Source organism: Callionymus lyra, chromosome 14 (assembly GCF_982586985.1).
Source record: "Callionymus lyra chromosome 14, fCalLyr1.hap1.1, whole genome shotgun sequence".
NCBI lineage: Eukaryota > Metazoa > Chordata > Actinopteri > Syngnathiformes > Callionymidae > Callionymus > Callionymus lyra.
In genome coordinates this window covers 18,174,988-18,201,624 of record NC_141831.1, presented here as the reverse complement: position 1 = coordinate 18,201,624, position 26,637 = coordinate 18,174,988, and the positions used below count along the sequence as shown (strand labels likewise).

Here is a 26,637-nt window from a genome sequence, read left to right as displayed (position 1 = left end):
TAGCAAAAGGCTACAGTCAAAAACAAGGAACTGATTACGAAGAGACATTCTCACCTACTGCTGATATGACCAGTGTGAGGGTGATCATGCAGAAGGCAGCGCAGGAGAATCTGCTGCTGCATCAGATGGACGTTAAGACAGCATATTTACATGCACCTATTGATTTTGAACTCTACATTGAGCAACCAGAGGGTTACGAGACATGGTCATGTTGTGAATTTGGAAATCAGGCAGTCGGAGAATTTTAAAAGTTTAAAAACAAAATGCTTTATTTCAAGCTTAAGAGCAGATATATGCCGGCAGTCCAACGTGCACGGACCTAAGCGGAACAACCTCTCAGGTGAGCTGATGTTCAGAAAAGGATACCTAAGCAGAGTGCGCAGACTCGTTTGTACGAGAATCTTGAGATTAACATTGGTCAAAATCAAAGATGCAGGCGGGCGTTGTTTAGCGATACGCGGCCTGGTTGGAGCACTTGGATCCTTCCTTCGCCGTTGCTCCCCCTTACGGGTGGGTCCATCGGTGTCTCTCGGTGTCAAGCCCCAAGTCTAATTGTTATGTTCCTGTTCTGATGGTTACCAGGGTACCGTTATCAACTGACATGCCGATGGTTATGAAACAGGGAGGTTCCTCTCGCTGACCTTGGATCCTTCGGTGCAGTGTCGGGGCTGAGTGGCAATGTTCGTATGTTTGTTTACCTCAGTAGTTTTCCAGAAAACAGAATGTTGCATAGTATTGCAGTTATATAAGCATAGCACGTATAACACATTTGTATGAATAAATTAAAGAATATCCCCTTTAATGATTAAGACCCGCACATGTATTTTACTCATTAGTCAGACACAGGTGAAAAACTTGTGTGTAAACTGCATAAGTCTCTCTATGGTCTCAAGCAGTCCGGAAGAAACTGGAATGCTATGTTACATGCATGTTTGATCAGAAATGATTTCACACAGAACCCTGCTGATCATTGTGTGTATACAAAAGAAAAACATGGGTTGATGATTTGATAATAGCAGCTAGCAATGAAAGTGTATAAACAAATGTGAAAACAATGCTAACTGAAAAGTTCAAAATCAAAGATCTGGGAAGACATATTCTGGGAATAGACTTTGAGCAAACAGAAGGCCAAGTTGTTATGTCACAGAAAAGATATGTGAACAAAATACTGAAAAGATTTGAAATGGAAGACTGTAGGGCAAGAGAGACCCCATGTGAACCAAAACTTGACTATTCAGAAAATTCTGAAAAAATGACAAATTCAAGAAAGTACAGAGAGGCAGTGGGAAGTTTAATATATTTGTCCACATGCACTAGACCAGACATAAGTTTTGTGGTCAGTAAACTCTCACAGCATTTTGATGATCCAAATGAAGAACATTGGAGCACTGTAAAACATGTCTTTAGGTACCTTAAAGGTACAGCAGAACAAGGTTTATGCTTCAAAATAAATGACACAAGTAAACTAGGTTTGAAAGTGTACAGTGATGCAGACTGGGCATCAGAGAGAGCAGACAGGCGCAGTATCTCAGGTTATTGTGTCAGTTCATGTGAAGGAAGCTCTCTAATTTCATGGAAATCAAGAAAACAACCAACGGTTGCACTTTCTACATGTGAAGCAGAATACATTGCCTTAGCATCGGCTATACAGGAATGTATATATTTGAAACAGCTACTCAAAGGAATGGACAAGTATCAGTATGCACAAACAAAAGTGTACGAAGACAACCAAGGTACTATTGCACTTGCCAAGAACCCTGTAAACATGCAAAGATGTAAGCACATAGACATCAAGTATCATTTCATCAGGGAGATTGTAAACACTGGCAAGATACATCTGGAGTATTGTCCTACTGAGCAAATGCTTGCTGATGTAATGACAAAACCAGCAACTAAACTGAAATTGAAAAGGTTTGTCAAAGATATGTTTGGTACATAAAAGTACATACAATTTTTTTTTGTTCTTGGGAAACCCATTAAGTTAAAGACGAGTGGGGGTGTTAAACAATGTAAAAGAAAGCGCCTTTACTCATTGTGTTATGCACAGTACTTTTATTTTGAAGGATGTTTATTGTTCGATCCCGGATGTGATGTGTAACTTGCTCCGGGAAAAGTTGATTAACCTGTGTGTTCCAGCCGTTGTTTCTTGAAGAAAATAAAGCAATGATTGAAGCTGTACTGAAGTGGAGTTTGAATGAAAATCCTTAACAGTTTGTTTGAAAAGTGTGTTTGAGTAATTCGGCCAGAATGTTTATACGTCAGTTGTACAGTGTGTGTTTCCCTTGTTTTCAACCTTAATTTATTCAAAACCACTTCTCGATAAAGGAGCTTTTCACATTAGAAGTCAATAAGAAACATGTTTGTTAGGATAACATGTGATTTCGGGCAGGCAGAGGTATATATTTGTGATTTTATAAGAGAAAACGGTAAAATATTTCTGAGTAGAAGCTCTGATGACGACTAAGAAGTGAGTTTTAGAGGCTTTAACAGCTAATTTGCGACACAAATTATAGCATCAATGACTTGAGAGGGAAGACACAAGTGTGAAGATGAACTTGTGATTAAAACCGTTCATGGTGTTTGTTACATGTCGTTGTAATTATCGTTGAAAGAAGGAGAGAAAACACAAGTGGTTTGAAAGTTTCACTTCCTAGCAGAGCAGCAGTCGCTTCACTCTCTACGATTCTCATGGTGCGTTCAAGTACGGCTCCGTCCGCAATAACAACCAGACTAGTCAGTCAAGTGAAAATCGTCAACATGGCAGAAGAAGAAGTTCCAGCTCAAGCCGCCCCGGCTAAAGCCGTCAAGAAGAAGATGACCAGCAAGCCGGTCAAGACATCCAGCCTCAGGGATCTCATCAGAGATGCCGTGTCTGCCTCCAACGAGCGCAGCGGTGTTTCACTCGCAGGCATCAAGAAAGCTCTGAAAGCCACCGGGTACGATGCGGATAAGAACAAGAGCCGAGTCAAGACCGCCATCATTGGAATGGTCGCAGATGGAATTCTGACCCGGACTACAGGAACCGGAGCGTCTGGATCCTTCAAGATAACCAAGAAAGCAGCTCCCAAAGCAAAGAAAGCTGCGCCTAAATCGAAAAGTGCCGCAGTCAAGAAACCTGCAGCAGCCAAGAAGCCAAAGACTGCTGCGAAGAAATCTGTCACCAAAAAGTCTCCCAAGAAGGTGACAAAGAAGCCCGCTGCTAAGAAAGCTGCAGCAAAGAAACCTGCAACCAAGAACCCCAGGAAGGATGCGAAGAAGACTGCAGCCAAGAGCCCCAGGAAGGCGGAGAAGAAGCCCGCAGCAAAGAAATCACCAGCGAAGAAAGTTGCTAAACCTAAAGCTAAGAAAGCTGCATCTAAGAAGAAGTAAACTCGTGTTTTCTTTTTCCACCAAAGGCTCCTTTCAGAGCCAACCACCTCCTCTACTGAGTTTCCTGCTATGAATGTGTGTGTTTTAATGTAGACTTGATATAACGCCGAATAGTATATTGTTGTTGTGGTCCTTTTTATAGTCAGTCAGTCAAACTTTGCACACAGAACCTCTGCAAAAACTAGTTTATTTTAACAAATATGACCAAAATGCAAATAATAAAATTACAAATTTGTATAAATTGATTCAAATTTTAGTAAATGGAATAAAATAGATAATATTTGGCAACGAAATGGTGGTTGTGTCGCAGGTGTACAGAATTTCAGTTGTTTTGCTAATATACAAAAACGTTTAGCATTAAAATAAATGGACAAATTAAACATATTCATTTTAGTCATCAGTGCACATATACAAGTGGGGTTGCATAATGTTAATTGAACTGTTATGCTATTCATACTTGTGTGTTATATTGGATGTTTTTTTGTTTTTTTTTAAGAATAGCATTACCCTTGCAATTAATCATTAAAAGTAACCTTTCATCATAACAAATATAGTTAATAACACAATCAACGATTTTAAATAGTTTCACTGACAACACAGAGACTGGAATGTACATATGCAGATGTGTGGACCTATATGGTTATTTGAAACAACTGGTGGAACTAATAAATCATCTAATATAGTAGAAGGTACTAAAATTCTGATTCTGGGGTTTACGCTGATGTTAACTGAACTGTTATACTATTTATACTTACATCTGTTATGTTTTTTTTGTGTTTTTTTTTAAGAATAGCATTACCCTTGCAATAAATCATTAAAAGTAACCTTTCATCACAACAAATATACCACTGAGATCCTGGAGTTGGCCGGAAACGCAGCCCAACATCCAGGCCAAGAAGACAGAGAAGGCTTCCAAGTCCAAGTAAACCCACATCTATCCAACGGCTCTTTTCAGAGCCACCTCTAGATAGAGAGCCCAGTTCCATGAGAATATATTGTTTTCATATGAACGTCTGATGTTAGTTATCATCACAAATGGACATTCAAATGTCACGCTTCAGTATGACTCATAATTCCAAGCATTCATTGTTTTGTCATTTGTATACGTTGCATGATGGTGACACAATAAGGTAGTATCAAATGACGTCACTTTTAACACTTTTTAACAGACCTTAAAAGACAAAGGACATGAGTGGAAATAAGTGTAGAAGATGGATTTTTTTTTAACTTTAGAATTGGGTGTTTTATTTACGTTAGTGTTTTAGAAATGTATTCACTGAATTGTAAATGTTTCTTAGGTGTGTTTTGGATATGTTGAATATGTGCAGTTTTGTGACCTTGCTGTGTTTGTTATGACTATGTAATATGAAATTTAACTTAAAAAGTAACAAGTGTATTTAAAACATTCAAGTAGATTGACTGCTGGATCAGATTGATCAACAACGAGAAAGCTTCATATGTCATTTTACTTGACTAGATTCACTGAGTGCTTATTCCTCATAAAAATGTGTATTTTTGTATTGGATCTTAAAGAGATTTGTGCTTTTTTTGTGACTTTAAACTATTTTCCTTATTCTCTGTTTGCTAGTGTTCCCAAAAATATTTTACAATAAATAAGTGATATTTAATGAAGAAAAGTATTCTAACTCCCTGGGACTAAATACGCGGGCAATTGCGTGCATTGAAGAAATTTGATCCGAGCAGCAAACTTCCTCTAAAGATTCACATCTGCTCTTTCACTGTGAAGGCACCCTTTTTAATACTGTATCAGTACATAATTTAAACCAGATTCCCGCATTTTACCAAAACGTAATATGCATTTCAAAACCACTTGTCAACAGACACATAAATACCCATAACTATTAATTGTTAAATGTAATGTTTTCAGATTGTCACTGTTATTAAGAAAACAGACAAAAGCATGATGCTGAGAAAGAAATCGAAATATCAGAAGCACAAATGAAATATTTTATAAATGACAAAGAAATACCAAACCTTCAATACAACAACTCTGAAATCGCTATACATGAAGTAAAAGAAGCCATTTTGCAGTTAAATCGAGGGAAAGCTCCAGGTCCGGATGGACTTCCTTGTGAGTTTTATCAGTTTTGTGTTGAAGAAATTTCTCCGTTACTTACTGTAGTTTTTAATGAAGGAATAACATCAGGGATCCTCCACCCCTCCTTTTATAAAGGTGTGATGGCACTTGTTTTTAAAAAAGGAGACTGCAAAGACCTCAACAACTGGAGGCAAATAATTATGACCAACATTGATTACAAAATATTAGCAAATAGCATAATGAACCGACTGAACCCGATTTTGGGAAAAATTAGTGCACAAGAACAAACCTGTGCAATAAAGGGGAGGTTAATGTGGGACAATCTTGCAACTCTCAGAAATATAACGGAAAATAAACAAAACTTTTACATTCTAACACTAGATCAAAGGAAAGCTTTTGACTATGTATCCAGAGATTACTTGTGGCATGTTTTAAAGAGTTATGGATTTAAACAAAGTTTTATTGATAAAATCCAACTGTTGTATGCTGATTCCACTGTGCAAGTTAATGTAAATGGCACTTTAACTGAACAGTTCTGCATAAAAAGAGGCGTCAAACAAGGCTGCCCTCTGTCTGCAGCATTGTACGTCCTCGCTATTAACCCTCTCTTGAGAAGGATTAAAGAAGACCTAAGGTTAAAAGGAACCTACACAACTGATGGAGAGAGGGTCGTAATAATGGCGTATGCAGATGACATTGTTGTAGTCGTAAATAATCAAACAGAGTTGGACATTATAAACGAACATCTATGTAATTATGGAAAAGCCTCTGGAGCTAAATTGAACCAAAACAAAACCGAGAGTGTGTGGTTTGGTGAAATAAATAACAAACCAAAGATTAATATAAAAGACCAAAATGAAGTTTGTATTCTTGGAATCATGTTTTCTAATGTATTTAGCTACGAGGAGAACTGGAAGAAAAAAGAAAAAGAGGTCATAGAAGAACTTGGAAAATGGGACAATAAAACCACAAATTACAAACTAAGAATTTCAATCATAAAGACCTTTGTATTGTCGAAATTAATATTCTTAGCAAATATCTTCCCTCCAAAAGCCCATACGATGAAGAACATAAATAAACAGGTAGTAAATTTTATTTGAGGAACCACCACAGAAGTCACGACACGTAAACTACTCTATAAAGACCGTAGATACGGGGGACTCGGAGCAATGGATTTGCAAATAAAATTAAACATCGCTTTTTGTAGGAATATTGCTTCAGCTATCAGTCGAAAAACAATATGAATCGGTCTTAAACCAAGATGGGAAAAGAAGAAGGGAAGAGCAAGAAGTGGTTTCCCATATAACCATCTTATATATAGTGACTTTGTAACGAAATATGAACAATTGAAAATTAACTGGATCAATGACTCAAGTAAAAAGATTTACAAGTTAATTTCAGACATGTGCCACGGTGGTTTCCATGAATACAAGCAGCTGCAAACGTGCCACTTCAAAACGTGTGTTAAAAATGTTTTCTCTAAGGATATATCTGAGAACACTAGGGACGTGATGTGGCTGGTTTCGGTCGGTAGACTCGCAGTCCGCGCAGTTGTTAAATGGAGTTGCTTCGTTAAAACTAAACAGTGTCCCGTCGATCAATGTCGGCAGGATGAGACCCTAGATCATCTTCTTTTGGATTGTCAAAGGACAAAAAGCATCTGGGCAAGATTAAAAAGTATTGGCCTGGACATTGAAATAAAAAGGAGCACAGTAATGTATGGAGTGTTGGAGAATATGCCACAAGAACAAAAATAGTTATATTGGTTCATAATTTGTATTGTTGTTTGTAAACTCTGGAGGACACGATGCATACTGGTTATTCACAATAAGGTCATATCAATTGAAGTCACTTTTAAACAAATTTTAACAGAACTCAAAAGACAAAGGACAATGGACATGAATGAAAAAAAGTGTAGACAGTGGAGTTTTTTAACCTTTTAGAATTAGATGTTAAATTTGTGTTTTAGAAATATATTCACTGAAGTGTAAACATATATATCTTTTTTTTTTTTGGCTCTTGTGTGTTTTGGACATGATGAATACGTACAGTTTTATGACCTTGTTATGTTTGTTATGACTATGTAATATTCAATAAAGTAATTTAAAAAGCGAAAAGACGGCAAAGGACTCGGTAAAGGAGGCGCTAAGCGTCATCACAAGGTTCTCCACGATAACATCCAGGGAATCACCAAACCCGCCATCCGCCGTCTGGCTCGCCGTGGTGGAGTGAAGCGTATCTCCGGCTTGATCTACGAGGAGACCTGTGGTGTGTTGAAGGTGTTCCTGGAGAACGTCATCCGTGACGCTGTCACCTACACCGAGCACGCTAAGAGGAAGACCGTGACCGCCATGGATGTGGTCTACGCTCTGAAGAGACGCACTCTGTACGGATTCGGAGGTTAAATATCACCAACAACAACTGACACAAAGGTTCTTTTAAGAGCCACACACTCCCTTTAATGCGCTTTGAATGTGGGATCATATTATACATAATATATATACATAATATCACTATCATGATTAAACAGTTTCATGTAACTTACATTTTACTGAGAGCATACTTTCAATTTGGTACGATGGATGTAAAATTATGATTTGATAACTTGCCACGAAATCGTGCTTCAAATCTTACATTTACTGCTACACAAAAGGCACTCTCAAGCAGCGAGTTGATTGAAATAAACTAACCAGACCTGACTAGTATGTGCTTGTGACCCAAATGAACAATAACTATTATAATTAAATTGAATCACTAACGCTATTTCGAACTCTTGCAAGATTAGAATACAGACCTGTAAGTTTTACATTACATCTATCACAATGACATTTAATTATTTATGAAAAAAATTGGCTTTGTTTCATACAACACGAAATTGACAAAAAACAAAGTAGAAAGTGAACCTTTTAGAACATGGTGTCGTCTGGTTTTTAGTGTGTTGACGTCTTGTGTGTAAATATATTTGGCTGATTGGTGTGTTCTCAGTAGCATACCGGTAAATATGTACAGTTTTGTCTATCTTTCCCTATGTAGTGTTTACCGATATTAAGGCGTGTCAGCTGACGGTTTAAGAAGGAGCCAACACTTCTCTGTTGAGGAAGAGAACTTAGTGCAATGGCGAGAACCAAGCAAACCGCGCGTAAGTCCACCGGAGGAAAAGCTCCCAGGAAGCAGCTGGCTACCAAGGCCGCTCGTAAGAGACAAGGCGATACAAGGAGATACAAAGGCTCTTTTAAGAGCCACACACATCAGTCTATCGAGTCTCCTTACAAACCTCACCTCATCAAAGCACTTGTTTCGTTGAATTTTACGTTCGTAGTGTCTTGAGGTATTTAAAAGAAGGGCGACATAATGTTTCAGCTTAGACCACAAATCGATATTAAAGTTGGTTTAGAGATAACTTGTTTCATTTAAATATATACTGTATTTAAATGAGGGAGATGTTGATAAATGATCTCAATTAAGAGAACCAATGAGAGTAAGTTATGTATGGATAAGTCAGATTCTTAATAGTTTAAAGTGTTTATTACAAAGTCATGTGATGTATATTGTGCACATATTACAAAGTTGTTTTTGTATTTGATTTTGAAAGATTTTATTGAATTTAATTTTAATCATAATTTTTTATTTTATTAGTTTTGTGGAATATTGCAAAAAGCGGGCTAACACCTCCGGTAGATATAGCAATATAGTTGTTTGGTGTTTTTTAATAGATGGATAGATAAATAAACAATTTAACTGCCAGACACGTAAGAACAACATAGTAATTTTGCCATGTTACACATAATACTAGCAGGAGCAGTTAACACCCTGCACACGTAATGATGTGTGCATAATGATTTAATTTAATATCTATTCTATACATGTGAAAATTGTTAACTATTTATATACACCGTTTATAGGAAAAGTCGTTTCTACATATTCAACTTTAGTTGGTGAGTTAACTCCTGGGGTAAAGCTATCCGACGCTTCCGCGATCACAGTCAAACCATCCGAAGAACTGTCCGAGAGATCAAAATGCGAACGAGTAAAACAGATCAGTAACTAATACTTCAATCAGGTTTTATGTGAATTAAAACGTTTTTTTCTCATGTTACATCAATACTTACTTCATGTAGAATATAGGGAAATGATTTGTTAAAAAATATCTAAATTTTATTTTTTATAATAATTATATATTATTAAATGTGGAGGTTTTATCTATCTAACATTTTACTGAGGTTTTATTTTATTTTATCATGAATTGAATGAAATAAAATAAAAAATGCAAACCTGTGTAAATAATAACTTTATATGTTATTTAAGATTAAGGTTTTATTTATCATTTGGATGAATTTGGAAACATTTTGCACAAACCATGGTGTTAAGTAAACTGTAATGACAAACAAAAATTATCATCACAGAAGAAGGTAAAATCCGCAAAACTGGTAAGAATTGATTTATTGATATTTTAGTTTTTGTTGAACCCTTGACTTAATGCAATGCATTTCATTATATATTTAGTAGAATAATAAATAGTATTAGATATTTTTCCAAGCAGACACTTTATTTACCTGCTATGGAAACACAGGTAAGATCCCATACGTTTCTTTCAATTATTATTATTATTATTATTAATTATAATTACAAGTTTTTAAAAAAAAAAAAAACTACTTTCATAAATCCATCAGGTTATGGTAGAGGACTTACAAGAAAACGACTATAGAGAAAATAAACTTCAATCATTGATTTCAATTGAGGAAAAAAAGAAAAAAGAGTGACCCGAGGTTACCACTTAATTGTGTAAGATTACTTATGGTGTGTAAATTGCAGTTCACATATATTTAAAATGTATTGAAATGACAACAACATTCAAAACATGATAAAATAAAACTACAATAAAATGTTTCCAAATCTATCCATATGATGGATAAAACCTTCACCTTTTATAATATAAAGTTATTATTTACACAGGTTTGCACAATTTTATTTTATTAAGGGTAACATTTCGGATGTCTTTACACTGTTTTTAAATTAATACAACATTAAAAAAATGATCAAATAAAAAAATACGGTAAAATGTGTCCAAATTCATCCATATGATAGATAAAACCTTCACCTTTAATAATATATCGTTTTTATTTACACAGGTTCAAACAAATAGTTTCCCTATAATCTAAATTTAGTAAGTATTGATTTTACAGGAGAAAAAAACATTTGAATTCGCATAAAACATAATTAAAGTATTAGTTATTGATCTAGTTCACTCTTTCTAGTTGTGATCTCGCAGACGTTTCTTCAAGCAGATTAAGTGCTACCGTAATGCTCTGGCATTACGCGCACTCTAAATTTGGCGTCGGATGGTTTGGCTGAGATCGCGGAAGCGTCGGATAGCTTTAATTCCAGTAGTTAGCTCCGCCCCCAACAGCAAGACATCGCGTTTTATTGGAGAAAACCTTTAAGTTTTTATCAAATAATCAACTCTCCCGCTCTTTTCTTCGAGCTCAACCACCTTCACTCGCATATATAAAGAGATCCACTCGCAGCCTGGAACACATCTCGAGTTTCCTCCAGATAACTATCAACCATGAGTGGACGAGGCAAAACCGGCGGTAAGGCTCGCGCTAAGGCCAAGTCCCGCTCTTCTCGTGCTGGACTCCAGTTCCCCGTGGGTCGTGTCCACAGGCTGCTCAGAAAGGGCAACTATGCCCAGAGAGTCGGCGCCGGAGCTCCCGTCTACCTGGCGGCAGTGCTGGAGTATCTGACCGCTGAGATCCTGGAGTTGGCTGGAAACGCCGCCCGTGACAACAAGAAGACCAGAATCATCCCGCGTCACCTGCAGCTGGCTGTCCGCAACGACGAGGAGCTGAACAAGCTGCTGGGAGGAGTGACCATCGCCCAGGGTGGAGTGTTGCCCAACATCCAGGCTGTTCTTCTGCCCAAGAAGACCGAGAAGGCTTCCAAGAAATAAGATACTTGGAACAACAAACTTTAACTCAACGGCTCTTTTCAGAGCCACTCACATGCAACTATAGCGCTCAGTCGTTGTTCTCCTAAAACTGTTTGCGTGGATTGTCTAAAACAAAGACCAACAAATGTGTCTAACAAAACGTGGTCCAACTTGGTTGCTTTCAGGGAAAATTTAGATAAATCCATATAATCTTTTTTTTTTTTTTAATGTAGTTTATTATGCCGTAGCCGATTGATGTGGCGCTTTTCTTTTCAGAGCCACCCACCACTAAATAGAGAGCACAGTTCCGTGAGAGAATATTGTCTTCAAATTAATGTTAGATATCACACATGTAATGGACGCTCAAAATAATTGTTTAACTATTAATAAATATAAAAGTCCTCAAGTATTTATTTAATACCGCAAATCCCTACTCCTGGATCAAATTGATCCGATGGATGACAAGGCTTCATATGTCAACTGTATTATGAACAAACATGTTTTGTTTTCATGTAAATGAAAAGTCAAAATGTCTGTCTTGTAATGCTGAGCTCGGTTCTGGAGGCTGTGATGTAAATATAACATTTAGTGTGGAGACACTAAACTTAATGTCATGTGTCGTTGGTTTCCTAGATTTCCATTATTTCGTATCATTGACTATTATCTATTATTACAATATTTCAGCGGCGATAGTTTCTGCAGTTTATATCTGAACATTCATCCCTTTATTTTTAACCATGTTGTATTTTTTTTGGGAGCTTCTACATCTTAATTATTACACCACATGTCAACAGAGTATCTTTGCTAACTATAGTGCTTGTGATTCCAAATCTTAACCTTGATGTAATTGTTTCTTATTTCTTAACTGTGTTTTTTTATTCTGAATAGCCATCTACCTTTTCTTCTATCCAATCATTTTCTTCAATTAATTCCACAAGTCTTGTTTTATTACATTTTTAGTAAGGATTTATAAAATCAGCTAATAGTACAAATGGGGGGAGAAAGCTACATAATCGTATGTCACCTATTAACAGAACAAGGTAAACATACTTAGTACGTTTTTCTTATTGAGGTTAAAGTTATAAATGCAAATATTTCGTGTTTTGTAAGTGGTTCATCTGTTTTAAGTGCATTATTTGAAAAGCGTTTCAAGTGAATTACTTGTTGATAATGTGAAGGCGTGTTATGTTTTGCATTTTGATTAGTAAATAAAACAAAGTGATTTCACTAAAACGCTCCAACTCAAAAAAAGATCAAGGTTATATTCAATAAAAAATCCTCTCAGCTGTCAAAAATGCAATCATGCTTTTAAAGATTCAGAAACATGTATTTAACTCATTAAAGCATCATAGTTACAAATTAGCAACTTCTGTGAAGGTGGATCTTCTTTTATTATATATATTTGTGCGTCTTTGTGGACCACTGACTGTAAAAAACAAACAAACAAAGAAACAAACCCCAAACCAAAAGCCACTTTTCAAACTAGCCAATCAAAACAAAGCTACGACAGCTGCACTGCAGCACCTAAAAAGGGTTGCTCGGGCCATGACAAACACTTGATCCGTCTCGCATCAACATGCCTGAACCAAAAGCCGCGCCCAAGAAGGGCTCCAAGAAAGCCGTCACCAAGACCGCCGCTAAGAGCGGCAAGAAGAGGAGGAAGTCCAGGAAGGAGAGCTACGCCATCTACGTGTACAAGGTGCTGAAGCAGGTCCACCCCGACACCGGCATCTCCTCCAAGGCCATGGGCATCATGAACTCGTTCGTCAACGACATCTTCGAGCGCATCGCCGGTGAAGCTTCTCGTCTCGCTCTCTACAACAAACGCTCCACCATCTCTTCCCGGGAGATCCAGACCGCTGTGCGTCTGCTCCTCCCCGGTGAACTGGCCAAGCACGCCGTGTCTGAAGGCACCAAGGCTGTTACCAAGTACACCAGCTCCAAGTAAACCTCGTTCAAATAACCCAACGGCTCTTTTCAGAGCCACCACTACCTCTAACGAGCCTCACCGCAACATTTGAATTATTTTGAATCTCAAAAGGTTGTAGATTATCCACTAATTTCCGGTAAGCGGAACCAAATGTGTGTAAAACGTCAACAATCGAACATCTAGTATTCATATTAAAATGAAACGTTTATTGTGTTACACTGCCAGGTGTTTTGCTCCCAAGCATGTTTATATCAATTCAATATAAATGTAACAATTTAATTCATATTGCGCTTCGTAATCGCACACTGCAAATGTATTTGGGGGAAAAAAGGATAAGACAAAAAAAAATAAAGGTTGACATAAGTGCGCCAAAGGCCAAGTCCCGCAGATGTCCATGATTGTGAATAACATAAATAAATTCAATATTATTTACATGATACATTTTTATTTAAATATTATTAAACTGATGCTAAAGCACGCATTGTAAGAGTAAGTTTGTCTATATAGAATCACAAAGTTCATTTTCTTGTCATAGAAGTATACTCCACAATTAATACGAATGTGGATTAAATGATTCATCTCGTTTAAATACATGTGAGCCTGAAGTGGATATAATGTAAAACCATCTTTAAAACGGCTTGTCTGAAGCAAGTGACGTCACCACATTGTTGGCGCTTTTTTCTAAACCACTGCCCCTGTCTTCGAAAACGTCCGCCCAGTTAAAATAAAGCCGGCTGCTTCACTGTCGCTGAACACTCGAAGTTTGAACTCTCGAACTACTAAAATGTCTGGTCGAGGAAAAGGCGGCAAAGGACTCGGTAAAGGAGGCGCTAAGCGTCATCGCAAGGTTCTCCGCGATAACATCCAGGGAATCACCAAACCCGCCATCCGCCGTCTGGCTCGCCGTGGTGGAGTGAAGCGTATCTCCGGCTTGATCTACGAGGAGACCCGTGGTGTGTTGAAGGTGTTCCTGGAGAACGTCATCCGTGACGCTGTCACCTACACCGAGCACGCTAAGAGGAAGACCGTGACCGCCATGGATGTGGTCTACGCTCTGAAGAGACAGGGACGCACTCTGTACGGATTCGGAGGTTAAATATCACCAACAACAAACTGACACAAAGGTTCTTTTAAGAGCCACACACTCCCTTTAATGCGCTTTATTCTTGTTTGATAATTTGTTATATTTGACCATTTCAATATGGTATCTTACAACTTGACCATCATGATGAAATGGTTTCATGTATATTTTGTTGGCAAAGCATGTTTTCAATTTAGAATGATGCATGTAAAAGAATAAACTTGGTATTTGCAAGAATAGTGTATATATACATGTACAAGTATGGCTCCACATTCCATCGTCACAATGACTTTGAATTATTTATACTGTTTTATTTAGGATGACCAACTTGTTACTTTTTGTCAAAAGTACAAAGTGTACCTTTCAGAACTTTGAGTTGCCTGTTTTTTAGTGTTTAATTCTTGTGCGCAAATAAATTGGGCTGATTGACCAAAATGTATACTTTACATGTAGATCATGGGATCTGAATTGGCAAGCACCCGGCATTTTTCCTGCCTACAACATTCTCACAACCAAGGTCAGCCCTGATGGTTCCAAGAAATATCCAACATCTTGAATTAAACTTTAATTTCTTGTCAGAATCTTGTGCATTTTTTATATATATTTACAATTACGTTCAGTGTTTTAAGATCACATTTGAGGCTTTTGAGGACATTTAAAGATCTAAATAAAAGTGGCATAAAACACTTAAGGCACCATAGAATGTCTGCCTTGATGCTTGGTTCTGTTTTTCTATTGTTTATTTTGTGTGTTATCTTGCCATATTGTTTTCAGCACTGGCAATAAAAGTTACACTATGTTGAATTCTTGTTGGATTATTTGAAGTTTAAACCCCTAGTCCTTCTGGTGTGGACATCAAGACACGTTTTTTTGTCTGTTAAAAACCAAACATGACAGCAGGCAGCGCCTGAAAGTGTGTGTTTGATAGTTTATTTTCACTACAACGTGTCAAACGCTGTCAATAACACACTCATTATTCAGTTACATGTGTGAAGACATGAGTCATGTTAAGACCCAGGCTCATCTTCAGTGTCGTCTATTTGCACCTGTATTGGCGATAGAACTGAATACATTGATCATTAAATATCAAATCTTAAAAAATGCATTAAGATGTTTTAAATAATATATTTACTGCTTACACTACCTGTGCATTGACTTTGTTTTTGTTTATATTCTGTTTATTAGTTGATTATTTAAGTCTGTTGATTTTTTGTTGTTGTTGGTTATTTATTATTTAATGTCTGTTTAAGTCTTTAATTGTTAAGTCTTTAATTATTTTAAGTGTTTAATGTCTGTTGTTAAGTCTCTTCAACCCTATTCATGTTTTTAATGTGTTGCATAGTGGGTCAGAGAAGACCACAATTCCTTATTGCTGTATGTCTTAATACATGCATATTTGACAATAAAAATAACTTGACTTATTACCCAAATGGTGGATTAAAACATCTTTATTTTCAAATTTAATTAAGTAAAAGGTAAAGAAGATAGATAATGAACGTAGTGTGTTTCAGAGCGGACAGAAAAAAACAAAACTTCTTATAACGTTATTTATTAGCGATTAGATTTATTTCGTGTTTGGAAAACAATGTTACGTGTAGTCGAGGAGCAGGTAGAGATTCAAGTGACGCCTTTTAGTGTGTGTTTGCTACTTGAATCAAACGTCAAATGTTTCCACATAAGTCGAGAAAAATAATTTTAAGACATTAAGATGCAAAACAAGAAGACACATCTACCTTAACAACATGATTTAAAGATGTTTTCACGCATTTGACAACTTTTATAGGAAAAAAAGGAGGAAGATATCTGCGAGTACGAGCGCTGACGACAGCAAAGAGGTGAAATGATGACGATTCACAGCAAATATTGCGAATCCAGTTAAAGTGTTGGTGTGTTAAAGGGGAACATAAACATGTCCGCTTTCACACATGTTCGTTAACATGATTATTTATTTCACTAATGTTGTTGTTTCTCGGTTTGACAGACGAAGAGAAAACACAAGAGTGGAGCTGCAGCCGCCTTCACTCTCCACGGTTCTCATGGTGAGTTTAAATCCATCCCCTTCCCGGAGTAGGTCAGTCTAGTCTGACACCCGTTCGATAGAGAATCTGAGATCATGGCAGAAACCGCTCCAGCTCCCGCCGCCGCTCCGGTCAAAGCCGTCACCAAGAAGAAGAAGACGACGAGCAAGCCCGCCAAGTCTGGCCCCAGCGTCAGGGAGCTGGTCGTGGAAGCTGTGTCCGCCTCCAAGGAGCGCAGCGGAGCCTCTCTGGCCGCCATCAAGAAGAATCTCGCCGCAGCTGGATACGATGTGGAGAAGAACAACGTTCGAGTCAAGACCGCTGTTAAGAAGCTGGTCCTCGCAGGAACTCTCGTCCAGACCAAGGGCACCGGAGCTTCCGGCTCCTTCAAGGTGAGCAAGAAAGAAGCTCCCAAAGCCAAGAAACCCGCAGCAGCCAAGAAACCCGCAGCAGCCAGGAAGGCCAAGGCCGCCGTGAAGAAGACAGCAGCCGCCAAAAAGTCACCGAAGAAGGCGCTAAAGAAGCCAGCAGCAAAGAAAGCAGCAGTCAAGAGTCCCAAGAAGGTCTCAAAGAAGGTGGTAGCCAAGAGCCCCAAGAAGGTGGCGGCCAAGAAGAAGCCAGCAGTGAAGAAATCTCCTGCCAAAAAGGTCGCGAAACCCAAGGTCACGAGAGCAGCTCCCAAGAAGAAGTAAATGCTCAAATCTCCCCATTTAACGGCTCTTTTCAGAGCCACACAACTTCTCTACAGAGCAACTGTTACTGCAACATGTCACACGCTGTCAATAACACATTTATTTTTCATCTACATGAGTCATGTTTAGACCCAAGTTTACCTTCGTCTATTTTCACCTTTATTGGCAATTGAACTGAATACATTGATCATAAAGTTTATCAATCTAACTGTTAAATATCTTATATATTTTTTAATATAAAAATATATTCGCCAATTTATGGAGAATATATTTACCGGTCAAAAATGGTAATACGCAGTTGTATAACTTCCCCAAAAGATGGAGCCATTAACAAGGGTTGTTCATTCCGATCAGTACTGTTTGAATAATGTCTAAAATAATACGGATGGCAAACGAATGAACGTTATTTATATCGTATAGAAAAAATATATATACATAAACATTGCCATGTGTTTATTAATGTGTTCAGAAATCAAACCTATGTATATTGTTTGAAAATACATATGTTTCAAAAAAGGTGTTTATTGAGATACAGGAGAATTGTTTCAAGAGATTCATTTATATCCGTTGGTAAAATAAACATGACAAGATAAAACGTATTTAAATAAACAAAAAAACGAATCCCCATGTACATAAACTGCCACATCATCAAGTTAAATATTACACGTTATTGGTTTGTGAATAGTTTGATGTATTTTAATGCTGCATTTATCTGAATATCCTCATAACACGATAATTGATTGATGTCTAGATTCTATATAAGCAGCTGCATGTGATCAATATAAACATACTAACGTTCAGTTCCCGCTAACGTGTGACCCCGCCTCAAACTCGTCTTTTCATTGGAGGAAACGTTTAAGAGCGATTGCTTGCTGTGACTGAGAAAGAACCGCCTACACACGGATATATAGAGAGAGACTGCTGAATTTCCTCACTCAGATATCGAGCTTTCTGAGACGTTATTTACAACCATGAGTGGACGAGGCAAAACCGGCGGTAAGGCTCGCGCTAAGGCCAAGTCCCGCTCTTCTCGTGCTGGACTCCAGTTCCCAGTGGGTCGTGTCCACAGGCTGCTCAGAAAGGGCAACTATGCCCAGAGAGTCGGCGCCGGAGCTCCCGTCTACCTGGCAGCAGTGCTGGAGTATCTGACCGCTGAGATCCTGGAGTTGGCTGGAAACGCCGCCCGCGACAACAAGAAGACCAGAATCATCCCGCGTCACCTGCAGCTGGCTGTCCGCAACGACGAGGAGCTGAACAAGCTGCTCGGAGGAGTGACCATCGCCCAGGGTGGAGTGTTGCCCAACATCCAGGCTGTTCTTCTGCCCAAGAAGACCGAGAAGGCTTCCAAGAAATAAGATACTTGGAACAACAAACTTTAACTCAACGGCTCTTTTCAGAGCCACTCACATCCAACTATAGAGTTCAGTCATTATTCTCGTAAAACCGCTTGCGGGGATTGTCCAAGACAAATTGTGGTCCAATTTTTATGTATACGTATGAATATCGTGTGGTGAACTTTAATAGATTTGCTGCTACTTTAACTTGAGGTGATTGTTGGGAGGGAAAATGTAGATAAATCCATAGAATCATTTTAAAATGTAGCCGATTGATGTGGCCAGCGGGGAGCGATGTGGCGCTGTTTGCTGTAAGCCATTGTCATTATACTTTTTTTTTTTTTTTTGGACTGCAGGCAACCACTCTACCATCTGAGCTATGTCGCCCCCTAACAGTTGTACAACTGTTTTACTGTAGTGAACATGTTTATATTCTGGATACATTGCTTTTTTTCATTAGCAGACTACAGTGAGATTAAACTGTGATCCAGGAAAATATATATTTTTTGTTTCAATTGTTGGAAAAAGAAAAACCAACTGGATGGAGAGATGAACCTTATTTAATTGGAAATTTGAAAGTTTGATGAGCGAGGCTGAACAGGGGAAAAAAAAAACTATCACCTCATCGTTCCTGTTTTAACACGTATCGTTTTTTTAAATTACTTTATTGAATTTAATTTCATATTACATAGTCATAACGAACACAGCAAGGTCATACAAATGTACATGTCCAAAACACCCTAAAGAGCCAATAAAAATACACAATTCAGTGAATACATTTCTAAAACACACAAATGTAACACCAAATTCTAAAAGTTAAAATACTCCATTGTATACACTTGTTTTTATTCATGTATAAAATGTGTTTAAAAGTAGAGTCATTTGGTATTACCTTATTGTGAATCACCATCATGCAACATGTTCTCCAAGTTTACAAACAACTATACAAATGAACAAATCTTTTTGTTCTTGTGGCATATTATCAAAGATTCCGTACATTACAGTGCTCCTTTTTATCATCGGGGGCAATCAGTCGTATCGAGGATTTGTCCAGGACTTTTTGGACTGGTACTAGAAAAATTACCTCCTGATTACCTCCAGCAAGACCAAGGAGCTGGTTTTCAACTTCCGGCGTTGTATTCTTATCCACATTTTCCAAAAAATCGAACTCTATCGATCTATGGTCTCATCCTGCCGACAAGGATCGACAGGACACTGTTTAGTCTTGACGAAGCAACTCCATCTGACAACGGCACGGACGGCGATTCTACCGACCGAAACCAGTCACATCACGTCTCTAGTGCTCTCAGATAAATCCTTACAGAAAACATTAACAGCTTCTTGTAATCATGAAAACCACCGTGGCACAAGTCTGAAATTAACTTGTAAAACTTTTTGCTTGAGTCTTTGATCCAGTTTATTTCCAATCGTTCATATTTTGTTATAAAGTCACTATATATACAATGGTAAGCTGGGATACTATTCCTTGCCCTTCCCTTATTCTTTTCACGTTTGGTTTTTCTTTTCATTTATAAAATATTTCATTTGTTCTTTTGACATTTCGATTTCTTCAAAAAGAGCTTTGATCGTTTCCCTTTTTATTTTGTGATTTGTTCACCTTTTTTTTTATTATTTATTGTTGAAATTTATTTTTTATTTAGATTAGTTCTGAACTTAAAAGGTATCCTATCTACGGCTACTCTCAACCGAGAGATGTTCATGCCTTGATGTTCTTAATGGTGCATTTATTATTTCAGGCTTAATTTGTTCCCTTAAAAATCTGTTTTTACTTTATTGTCGACATACATTATAAAAAGCACTGACATCTTTCTGTCACCAACATGAACATTAATCTACTTTTGTTTTACGCACATGAAATAACTTGGCGGCTGGATTTGAGTGGGAAGTAAATATACACAGAAGCAAGTTTAACATGTAGCACCTTGCCACGTCAATTGTTGCTGTTGCTCGCAGAATTTTAAACATCGACTTTAATGGTATAATACAATAATAGTTCTGTCTATCATTTGAGGCTGCAGTACTGCAGCGATGCCCGAAGCGATGTCTGCACAATAACGAGGACATATGAACTGGATAATATAAACTCAACTAACAATCAAACAACGTGTTATTAAAATATATATCTTAATTCCATATAAAAACGATGATTGCCCTGCATTAAATGTAACTTATTCTCATTGGCTTTCGTTTCACGATATAAGCATGTATAATAACAAAAGCAGGCAAACAAATCTTAATTTATGTGATTACAAACTTGATTTTTAATTAAACATGCATTATTATTGGTTCATGTTGTTTAAACAAAACTAACTTGCACCGTTAAGACAACACATGAAATCAATCTCCATTGTAAATCAAATCAGCCCGCCACTTTTTAAAGCAGCCAATCAAAACAAGGAAACCACACACTCGCCTCAGCAGCAGCACGACTATAAGAATGTCCGCTGAGCTGATAGGAGACATTCGTATTCGGTCATAGTCAACATGCCTGAACCAAAAGCCGCGCCCAAGAAGGGCTCCAAGAAAGCCGTCACCAAGACCGCCGCTAAGAGCGGCAAGAAGAGGAGGAAGTCCAGGAAGGAGAGCTACGCCATCTACGTGTACAAGGTGCTGAAGCAGGTCCACCCCGACACCGGCATCTCCTCCAAGGCCATGGGCATCATGAACTCGTTCGTCAACGACATCTTCGAGCGCATCGCTGGAGAAGCTTCTCGTCTCGCTCACTACAACAAACGCTCCACCATCTCTTCCCGGGAGATCCAGACCGCTGTGCGTCTGCTCCTCCCCGGTGAACTGGCCAAGCACGCCGTGTCTGAAGGCACCAAGGCTGTTACCAAGTACACCAGTTCCAAGTAAACTTCGTGCAAACAACCCAAAGGCTCTTTTCAGAGCCACCACTACCTCTAACGAGCCTCACCGCAACACATGTATTTATTTACTTTTAAACTTAAATGGTTGTAGAACATCCACCCGTAAGCGGAACCAAATGTGTGTAACACGTCAACAATCTACAAGCATCCATCTATATTACAATGACACCCATCCCGTGTTAGAATTATGCTCCCGACTTTTTCAGTTCGTATCAATACAAGAATGCACTAAAATGCCTAATATACAAATATGTATATAATGCGCACAACGCATATTTACGTGCAAATTGATTAAACATTATGTATAAACGTGTTAATTTAAAATCACAATTAACTGAAATGGCATGCAATGTAAGTGTGTCTGTGTGTGCATTTTAAGGTAAGGTAGAACTTTATTGATCCCCAGGAGGTCTCCTTCGGGAAATTGTTTTTCCATACAACCTATCACCATTAAACATCATGTACATTTTATTGAAAGCATGTTTTCAATTTGGAATAATGCATGTGAAATTATGAGTTTGATAAACAATTACCATAAACATGTACTTGGATTCTTACACATTTACAGCTGAATTAACTACAGAAAAAGCACTCTGAACCTGACCTCAAGCAGGGAGATGATTGAAATAGAATAGAAATTAACTAGACCTGACACTTGTAACATCACCCAGACCATTACTTAAAATGAACAATAACTAACATTAAAAATGAATCAATGTTATTTTGAACTTCTGAAAGAATTGAATACACACTTGTAAGTATGGCTTTACATTCCATCTATCACAATGACCTTTAATTATTTATTTTAAAACTACGACGACTAGCTTTGACAAAAACAGAAGTGGAGTGTACCTTTTAGAACTTAGTTGGCGGGTTTTTAGTGTGTTGAATGTTTGTGTTTAAATATATTTGGCTGATTGGTGTGTTCTCAGTAATATACTGATGAGTTAGTGACGTCACCACATGTTTTGCGTCTTTTTTTTTTTCTTCTTTAAACCACTGCCCCTGTCTTCAATAACGTCCGCTCAATTGAAATAAAGCCGGCCCTTCACTGTCGCTGAACACTCGAAGTTTGACTCTCGAACTACTAAAATGTCTGGTCGAGGAAAAGGCGGAAAAGGACTCGGAAAAGGAGGCGCCAAGCGTCATCGCAAGGTTCTCCGCGATAACATCCAAGGAATCACCAAACCCGCCATCCGCCGTCTGGCTCGCCGTGGTGGAGTGAAGCGTATCTCCGGCCTGATCTACGAGGAGACCCGTGGTGTGTTGAAGGTGTTCCTGGAGAACGTCATCCGTGACGCTGTCACCTACACCGAGCACGCTAAGAGGAAGACCGTGACCGCCATGGATGTGGTCTACGCTCTGAAGAGACAGGGACGCACTCTGTACGGATTCGGAGGTTAAACGGTCTCTTTCACAACAACAACAACAACAAACGGCTCTTTTCAGAGCCACTCACATCTGTATAAAGAGCTGACTCATCCTTAAACTGATTGATGGACGCGTGAAATGATACCATATGTTTACGCTGCAGTAGCAGAGACACGTGTGCAGCTCCTCATGGTTTTTGCATAATATCTTTATCTAATGTATTTTATATTTACTATACTATACATCTCGGGTCATGTTTGTTATAGTATCAAACCCACGTTCTATGAGGACTTAGAGTTTTGTAGATACTTTTGGAGCGCGAGCTAAATTACTTATTTCTACCACTGTTCAGACGTTTCAGCACCGCAGTGTGCCGTCGGTTTACTTTGAATTCAACAAAACACTGAATACATTTTTTTAATTTGTTACACTAACTACTGGTGTATTAAAAAACACGACTATTGTGTATGTCGACATTATAATAAAGACTCAAATGGCGATATTCAAAATAATTTTGGCGCACTTTTTGAAATCTGATTCTTCCATTTAGCGACTCGCATTCCCTGTAGGAGGAGTTAACTTGAGAGTTGACCTATCAGGATTCGAGATGTGAAGACGCGTCAGAATGAACGAACAACACCAAACTGTTTAAATGAGAAGCCGCAGATCGTGCTGCATCAGTTTTTGACCAAGTCAAACTTCTCTCATCATGGCAAGAACCAAGCAAACCGCGCGTAAATCCACCGGAGGAAAAGCTCCCAGGAAGCAGCTGGCTACCAAGGCCGCTCGTAAGAGCGCACCGGCGACCGGCGGCGTCAAGAAGCCTCATCGCTACAGGCCTGGTACCGTGGCTCTCCGTGAGATCCGTCGCTACCAGAAGTCCACCGAGCTGCTGATCCGCAAGCTCCCCTTCCAGCGTCTGGTCCGTGAGATCGCTCAGGACTTCAAGACCGACCTGCGCTTCCAGAGCTCCGCCGTCATGGCTCTGCAGGAGTCCAGCGAGGCTTACCTGGTGGGTCTGTTCGAGGACACCAACCTGTGCGCCATCCACGCCAAGAGAGTCACCATCATGCCCAAAGACATCCAGCTGGCCCGTCGCATCCGTGGAGAGAGAGCTTGAACTCACTCAACATCTACAAAGGCTCTTTTAAGAGCCACACACATCAGTCTATCGAGTCACCTTACAAACCATTATCTGATAAAATCAACTACTTGTTTCTTTTAATTTTACATTCGTAAAGTCTTGGGGTATTTGAAAGAAGGGCGACCTAATGTTTCAGCTTTGACCACAAATCGATATTAAAGATGGTTTAGAGTTTGGTTTAATTTAAATATATACTGTATTTAAATGAGGGAGATCTTGATAAATTATCTCAATTACATGGACTTGGAGAACCAATGAGAGTAAGTTATGTATGGATAAGGAGTGAGTCCGATTCTTAATAGTTTGAAGTGTTTATCACAAAGTCCTGTGAAATATATTGCGCACATATTACAAAGTTGTTTTGGTATTTGATTTTGAAATATTTTATTGAATTTAATTTCATATTACATGGAATCATTTTTTTTTATTAGTTATGTGGAATATTGCAAAAAGCGAGCTAACAGATAGAGGTAGGTAGGTATATATATAGCAATATAGTTGTTTTTTAATAGATAAGTAAACAATTTTACTGCCAGTCTATCGAGTCTCCTTACAAACCATCACATACTCAACTCATCATAGTTATTTAACAACAATCTTTTTTCTTTTTCTTTTTGTTTTCGCATTCAAATCTAATCATTTCAAGGTAGTGTCTGGAGTATAAAAGCTACTCGACATTATTCAGCTTTGAACATTTGATACAACAACCACTTAAAGACTGGTTAGTGATTTTGAAAGGGACATCTGTAAAAATTATGAAAGGAAAGAAAAAAAAAAACCTTATTACATTTTAAGAATGCAGGTATTTTATTAAATGTTTTATCCAGAGTATTTTTTTTTATAAGCGTGAACTTAAATCTCACTATAGGAGGGAGATAAATAAATGATCTCTATTCCTAAATAGACTTGAGAACCTATGAGAATAGGTTATGTACGGATAAGGAGGAATAAATAGATAAACAGGTAGTCAATTTTATTTGGGTAACCACCAGAGAAGTCACGACACGTAAACTATCGTATAAAGACCGTAGATACGGGGGACTCGGAGCAATGGATTTGCAAATAAAATTAAACATTGCTTTTTGTAGGAATATTGCTTCAGCTATCAGTCGAAAAACAATATGAATCGGTCTTAAATCAAGATGGGAAAAGAAGAAGGGAAGAGCAAGAAGTGGTTTCCCATATTACCATCTTATATATAGTGACTTTGTAACGAAATATGAACAGTTGAAAATTAACTGGATCAATGACTCAAGTAAAAAGATTTACAAGTTAATTTAAGACATGTGCCACAGTGGTTTCCATGAATACAAGCAGCTGCAAACGTGCCACTTCAAAACGTGTGTTAAAAATGTTTTCTCTAAGGATATATCTGAGAACACTAGGGACGTGATGTGGCTGGTTTCGGTCGGTAGACTCGCAGTCCGCGCAGTTGTTAAATGGAGTTGCTTAGTCAAAACTAAACAGTGTCTTGTCGATCAATGTCGGCAGGATGAGACCCTAGATCATCTTCTTTTGGATTGTCAAAGGACAAAAAGCATCTGGGCAAGATTAAAAAGTATTGGCCTGGAAATTGAAATAAAAAGGAGCACAGTAATGTATGGAGTCTTGGAGAATATGCCACAAGAACAAAAAGAGTTATATTGGTTCATAATTTGTATTGTTGTTTGTAAACTCTGGAGGACACGATGCATACTGGTTATTCACAATAAGGTCATATCAATTGAAGTCACTTTTAAACACATTTTAACAGAACTCAAAAGACAAAGGACAATGGACATGAATGAAAAAAAGTGTAGACAGTGGAATATTTTAACTTTTTATAATTGGATGTTAAATTTGTGTGTTTTAGAAATTTATTCACTGAAGTGTAAACATTTTTTTTGGCTCTTGTGTGTTTTGGACATGATGAATAAGTACAGTTTTATGACCTTGTTATGTTTGTTATGACTATGTAATATTCAATAAAGTAATTTAAAAAGCGATAAGGAGGAATGGAGTGTGATTCAAATAGTTGTTTATGTCATGTGATAATGTTTATTACGCACATCACACAGTTTGTAATTGTATTTAACACTGTGTGGGAATCTGGCCAAGGGATGATACTGTGGGATAAGTTTTGCTATAATATACATAAAGTGCGATGGTTCCGCTTGTTTTGTCTCCAGAGAAGTTCCAAGTAAGGACTATTTCCTGGTTCATCTCCCTGAAGTTGCTGTGGCTCAAGAAGCAACACTCAATAATATTAATTAGATACTAGCACAACATGGTGGGTTCCATCGATGTTCTGAGTCGCAGTGCTATTTATTTTTTAAAGACAACAATTATTGCAGGCACTTTGTGTATTTTAGTATACCACAATGATTCAGTTCACTGGTGTTTGAAATAATCGCAATGGACGCAAAATATACGAATCAACGAAATAAATAAGCAATCAATTATTTATCTAAACAAAATACATTAAAAAAGGAAAATTCATGTGATTATTTAATTTATACCATTAACAGTTTGTTCTAAAAGTTTGTTTGACTAATTTGGCCAGAACGTGTATACGTCAGTTGTACAGTGTGTGTTTCCCTCATTTTCAACGTAAATTTATTCAAAACCACTTCTCGATAAAGGAGCTGTTTACATTGGAAGTCCATAAGAAACATGTGTGTTAGTGTAACATGTGATTTCGGGCAGGCAGAGGTACACATTTGTCATTTTATAAGAGAAAAACCGTAAAATATTTCTGAGTAGCAGCTCTGATGACGACTAAGAAGTGAGTTTCAGAGACTTTAACAGCTAAATTACGAAACAAATTATATAACCAATGA

The 26,637-nt window shown here is 37.9% G+C and overlaps 8 protein-coding genes and 2 pseudogenes across 8 annotated transcripts; all 10 read left to right on the top strand.

Annotated features, from left to right (window-relative positions):
* Positions 1 to 2,757: 2,757 nt before the first annotated feature.
* On the top strand, positions 2,758 to 3,369 carry LOC148066298 (uncharacterized). Its single transcript, XM_087807883.1, has one exon. The coding sequence runs from the start codon at positions 2,758 to 2,760 to the stop codon at positions 3,367 to 3,369; it is 612 nt and encodes a 203-aa protein (XP_087664009.1).
* Positions 3,370 to 6,456: 3,087 nt separating this feature from the next.
* On the top strand, positions 6,457 to 26,001 carry LOC148066289 (uncharacterized; annotated as a pseudogene).
* On the top strand, positions 10,995 to 11,378 carry LOC148066297 (histone H2A). Its single transcript, XM_087807003.1, has one exon. The coding sequence runs from the start codon at positions 10,995 to 10,997 to the stop codon at positions 11,376 to 11,378; it is 384 nt and encodes a 127-aa protein (XP_087663129.1).
* Positions 12,934 to 13,305, top strand: LOC148066296 (histone H2B 1/2-like). The gene has a single exon (XM_087807411.1). The coding sequence runs from the start codon at positions 12,934 to 12,936 to the stop codon at positions 13,303 to 13,305; it is 372 nt and encodes a 123-aa protein (XP_087663537.1).
* Positions 14,072 to 14,383, top strand: LOC148066295 (histone H4). Its single transcript, XM_087807433.1, has one exon. The coding sequence runs from the start codon at positions 14,072 to 14,074 to the stop codon at positions 14,381 to 14,383; it is 312 nt and encodes a 103-aa protein (XP_087663559.1).
* LOC148066294 (histone H1 pseudogene) lies at positions 16,482 to 17,078 on the top strand (annotated as a pseudogene).
* Positions 18,050 to 18,433, top strand: LOC148066293 (histone H2A). Its single transcript, XM_087807002.1, has one exon. The coding sequence runs from the start codon at positions 18,050 to 18,052 to the stop codon at positions 18,431 to 18,433; it is 384 nt and encodes a 127-aa protein (XP_087663128.1).
* On the top strand, positions 20,918 to 21,289 carry LOC148066292 (histone H2B 1/2-like). The gene has a single exon (XM_087807052.1). It carries the CDS (start codon positions 20,918 to 20,920, stop codon positions 21,287 to 21,289), a length of 372 nt encoding a protein of 123 aa, XP_087663178.1.
* LOC148066291 (histone H4) lies at positions 22,396 to 23,114 on the top strand. The gene has a single exon (XM_087807386.1). The coding sequence runs from the start codon at positions 22,396 to 22,398 to the stop codon at positions 22,705 to 22,707; it is 312 nt and encodes a 103-aa protein (XP_087663512.1). The 3' UTR covers positions 22,708 to 23,114.
* Positions 23,384 to 23,794, top strand: LOC148066290 (histone H3). Its single transcript, XM_087807096.1, has one exon. The coding sequence runs from the start codon at positions 23,384 to 23,386 to the stop codon at positions 23,792 to 23,794; it is 411 nt and encodes a 136-aa protein (XP_087663222.1).
* Positions 26,002 to 26,637: the final 636 nt, after the last annotated feature.